The 5128-nt window shown below is 46.0% G+C and overlaps 1 protein-coding gene across 1 annotated transcript in view; it reads right to left on the reverse strand.

Annotated features, from left to right (window-relative positions):
- The window catches only part of CDR2L (cerebellar degeneration related protein 2 like), a 21180-nt gene extending 16315 nt beyond the window's left edge, over positions 1 to 4865 (reverse strand). Inside the window, exon 1 of the mRNA XM_069076472.1 lies at positions 4661 to 4865. Coding sequence (XP_068932573.1) covers positions 4661 to 4739 — 79 coding nt within the window. The 5' untranslated portion in view covers positions 4740 to 4865. The remainder of the gene's footprint in view (positions 1 to 4660) is intronic.
- Between the last annotated feature and the right edge of the window lie 263 nt (positions 4866 to 5128).

Here is a 5128-nt window from a genome sequence, read left to right on the forward strand (position 1 = left end):
TGTGTGTGTGTGTGTGTGTGTGTGTGTGTGTGTGTGTGTGTGTGTGTTAAGTGTCTGAGACCGGATCAGAACTGTCCTCCTGACTCCAGGGCCAGCACTCTACTCACTTCGCCACCTAGCCGCCCTAGAAAAGTAATTTTCAATAATAAAACATTTGGTGTGCTTTTTAGGGACAACTTCATTTCCAAGGGTCTGATTTTATGGGACCTTCCTCTATAACTCTTTCCATTATTCACTCTTCCTCTCTATCTTCTACACATACAAGCACTAAGGGCTACTAAACAATAGGCCTGTCATTACCATTAGTACAAGTTACCTGGATCCTGAGGACTAGTATCCCATGAGTTTCTGATCCTAGACCATTTTCTGGATGCTATCACCCAGTTTGGATTTCCCTTATCTCTTAGGTCCTTTGGCTGCTAAAAGAATAGCCTGTATTATTGCTCATTATTAGGTAGCTAATACTAATACTTGGCTCCATCTGGGAATAGAGAAGATGGAAGTAACAGGGGGAATGTAAATGAATTTTGTACATATCATACATGTTCATGTTATCTCTTCCTCATGAAATATAACAATATGGTCCTTTAAAGTTCATAAAACTCTTTACATAGGTTATGTCATTTCCCTCACAACAACTCCTTGGAGTAGAAGCTATTCTTATCCCCATTTTACAGATGAGGAAACTGAGGCTGAGAGAGATTTGCCTGTCACACAACGTCCTTTTAGTGGAAGGAATTTCACAGGGTCATACATAGACTTTTAGAGTCAGAAGGTCCTTAGAGATTATCTGGATCTTAGAAACCAACCAATTCATTTTTTTTTAAATAATGTATTTTGACTAATATGGAAATATATTCTACATGACTGCACATATCATATCATAACCTATATCAACTTGCTCACAGTCTTAGGGAGGCAAACAAAGGGAAGGAGGGAGAAAATTTGGAATTCAAAATTTTATTTAAAAAATGAATGTTAAAAATCATATTCACATGTTAATTGGGAAAGATAAAATTCTATTTAAAAATAAAAATAATGTGTTTTACTTTCATGTCACAATGATTAAAATAGCATAAATGAAAATAGCATCAAAAGACTGCTGACCTCTGGTAAACCATAATAACCAATTTTGGTCCCAGAGAAGAGATGACAAAATGCGCATCTCTCCTGTTGGTACAGAGGTGGGGGACTAGAGGCATAGAAAGCCGCATGTGGAATCAGATGCTGTCTTTTTGTTAATTTTTACTTAATCGTTCTTTGTTACAGGGTTTAACAACAGTGGAGGTGGAGGGATATTTGAGGAAAAGGCATCAATAAAAAAATGTTTTAAAGAGGAAAAATAAAATCTAAGTTGGTTGATTTTCTTTTTTAAAATACCCTGGACTTATGATGAAAAATGCTATCCATCTGCAGAGAAAGAAGTGATAGAGTCTGAATGCAGGTCAAAGCATACTTTTTTTAAACTTTATTTTTCTTGTCTTTTTGTTTATCTGTGTTTTCTTTTGCATTCATTTCGAGTCTGCAGCAATCAATAAACATTTATTAAATGCCCACCATATGCCAGGCACTGTGCTTGGCACTGGGCAAAGACAAAAAATGAAAGTCCCTGGTAGTGGTTCAGTGGATCGAGTGTTGGAGTTGGGAAGGTCTGAGCTAGATGTCCAACTCAGATACTTACTAGTTGTGTGACATGGGGCAAATCTCTCTCAGCCTCAGGTTCCTCATGTTGTAAGGGAAATAAAATAACCTATATAAAGTGTTTTATGAACTTTAAAGGGCCATATTATTATATTTCATGAGGAAGAGATAACACTAACATGTATGACATATACAAAATTCATAAAAAAAATGCAAGGTAATTTGGCAGCAGCTAAGGCAATGGACGGGCAGCTAAGTGGCACAGTGGGAAGAACACCAGCCTGGAGTCAGGAAGACCTAAATTAAAATCCGGCCCCGGACACTTACTAGCTGTGTGACCTTGGGCAAGTCACTTGACCCTGTTTGCCTCCGTTTACTCATCTGTAAAATGAGCTGGAGAAGGAAATAGCAAACTGCTCCAGTATCTCTGCCAAGAAAACCATAAAAGGGGTCACAAAGATTTGGGTACAAGTGAAATGACTAAACAACAAGGCAATAAGTAAGAGCACCTGATAATAATAAGTGACAATTATACAGGGTATCCCAGAAGCTGAAATAGATTGAAATAGCACTGTCTTTTGGGACACCCCGTATAACACTATAAGGTTTACAAAGTACTTTGTATATATTACCTCATTTAGTGCTCTTAAAAACTCTGTGAGGGTTTTAAGACAATAAGCCCTTTACATATAGCATCTACTATGTGCCAGGCACTGTGCTAAGTATTTTATGAATATTCTCTCATTTGATCCTCACAAAAAACCCTTAGTAGGTGCTGTTATTCCCATTAGCTGAGGAAAGAAACTGAGGCAAACGGTGGTTAAGTGACTTGCCCAGGGTCACACAGCTAGTAGGTGTCTGAGGCTAGATATGGACTCAGGTGTTCCTGACTCTAGGCCCAGGGCTCTAGCCACTGCACCACCTAGCTACGTATTAAATAAAGGAAGCAAAATACAGGGAGAATCAAAGAAGCTCAGTATAGAAAAAGGAAAAATGAGTAGTCTATCTCCCTCAGATCCCTGCAATAAATCAGAACTCAGGCCTGGTTTAAGTCCCAGTTCTGACATTTATTGTCACCAGGGGTGATCCCATCACCACTTTGGCCTCAGTTTTCTCTTCTGTAAAATAAAGGAATTAACCTAGATAGTTCCATCTAGCCCCAACCTTTTAATTCAATAATGAACAGATACAGGTCTTTATTTGGATGTGAATGGGGGTGGGGGTACAGGGACTCTTTTTTTTTGACCTAATTTCACAGCTCTAACAATCTTCCTAGCCCTAACAATCCAGAGTTCTGTGGGACTTTGGGCAAACCATTTAATGTCTTTTGACCTCAGTTTTCTCATCTGTAAAATGGAGGACCTAGACTAAATGACCACTAAATTTCTATGGTTTTACATACAGCCTCTTTAGATCCACCTCCCACTCATATTCCTGGAGCACGGAAGAAACATCCGGCACAGCTGGACTGAGAGAACAGGCAGTCCCCATTTTTGCCAGTTCTCCTCCAGAGTATTAAATCTCATTCCGTTTTTCCAGTTCCCTCCCACATCTGGAATAGGCAGGGTGCCATTAAAGGTATATAGATGGAAATAAAGGCAGCAGTAATATCAACATCAGTTTTTTTTTCAAATGCCTTATATTTGAAGTTTGGTGGAAGACGAGGAGGGGAAGAGAAAAACAATCTTACATATCCTCAGAGCCCTCTATCCTCTTCCCAGTACAGATCAAAAGTTATAAAACCTCTTACCATCCCTTAGCCAACAGGGAGACTGAAGCCTGGATACACCACACATCACTAATCCTTGCTTCCAGGTCTGAACTTTGGGATTAGTTAACTGCAGTCTTTCTGGGAACAAGGATGTGACCCTATATGTCTATGATAAGCTAGAGAAAATGAGTGTGAGGTGAGATATTGGGCATGAGGGAAGGAGGAAACAGCCCAGGGGCAAGATCTGCATAGAATCCATGTACCAGAAGCAAGATCGTGAATCATACCATGCATCCAAGCTCTAACCAAGAGACTGGCATTGTGGGCCCAAGACGGATGCCAGCTGCAATGAGACCAAGCTCTGGCCCTCTCTTAGCTCTCTCCCTTCCTGCTGGAAATACCCCCTCCCCCTTCCTGAATCAGCAGTGATGTCACTTGAGCCACCTCACCACCACCCCCCTCACCCAGCCACAGAGGCTGACCCATCCTTGTTCCCCCTCCTTACAGAAAAGCCCGCCTCCCACTTTCTGGGGCTTGGTTCCCCTAGGATCCCAGTTACCTCCCTAAGTTCCTGATCTAATTCTGACAGTCCCCGCTAGTGCCCTTATCCCCCTACCCGTTTGTCAAACTGAATGGAGGGTGCTAAGGGCCTCCCTTCAGTGCCCACCCCCTCACTACACATTACTGACTAGCCCAGAGTCCTGAAAAGGGGTCTGTTGCAACCTCCAGAAGTTGGGGGGAACTTTCCTGAGAGACAGAGGCTCTCCCAAACTGAGTGGTAGGAGAGATGCTGATTTGGCTAAGGGCAACTAGGAATCACCCTCCCCTTCCACAAAATGTTACAAATCCCCCTCCCTCCAGTTTTCAGTTCACCCCCTCTTTTTTTTTCTGACTCTTTCAAGTACTAAAGAGGTACTTTGGCAGGTGTGTCCTCCGTGTGTGTGTGTGTGTGTGTGTGTGTGTGTGTCTGTCTGTCTGTCTGTCTGCTGCTGCTGCTGCTGGACAAGGGTTCTGCTCCAGTCCCAGGACACCACTTCTTCTTGGGGTCGGGGGAAGGGGGAAGAGGAGAGGAAGAGGAGAAAGAAGAGGAAGAGGAGAAGAGGGAGCAGGAAGAGGAGAAAGCCAGTACTTCCACTAGTCCCCAGCTGGTTGTCAGGTCAAGGTAACCACTGGCAGCTCCCTCGTTTGTTCCAGAACCCCAGGCAGCCTGGCCGGACGCATGGCCCCAGGAGCGCAGTGCGCCCCGTCGGATCAATCCCTCCCCTGGCCCCGGCGGTCTGCCGGGCAGAGGGCTCTCCGGCCCCTTACCGTGCTCCAGGTCCTGATGGTCGTACCAGGACTCCTCGTCCTCCCCGGAGTAGTCCTCCATGCCTCCGGCTCTCCGCATGGGCCCGTCCGGGGCGGGCCGGAGCTGCGGCGTCCCTCCTAGCTCAGGGCCCGGAGCTCCGGGCCCGGGACAATGCGGTGCAGGCAGGCGGGGTCTCGGGAGGGTCGGGCGGCGGCGCCCCAGTCCACGCCGCGGCCCCTAGCCATCGGCCCCCCGGACGGGGCGGACGCGCCGGGCTCTTCAATCACTGCCCCCGCTTCCCTCGGGCCGGGCCGGACTGGGCCCGGCCAGGGAGCTCCGGGGCGGCTCGGGAGTCTTCTGCAGCCGCGGCGGCACAAAGGGGCTGGGGGGCGGGGACGGCGGAGAAGGAGGGAGGGAGGATGGAGGGCGGGGGGAAAGCGGGAGAGCGAGAGGCGTAGGGTCGGTGCGCAACGCAAAGCAGCTCCGAG

This window comes from Petaurus breviceps, unplaced genomic scaffold (genome assembly GCF_028583685.1).
Source record: "Petaurus breviceps papuanus isolate PSGF00001 unplaced genomic scaffold, PetGlider_PUasm1.0 90925, whole genome shotgun sequence".
NCBI lineage: Eukaryota > Metazoa > Chordata > Mammalia > Diprotodontia > Petauridae > Petaurus > Petaurus breviceps.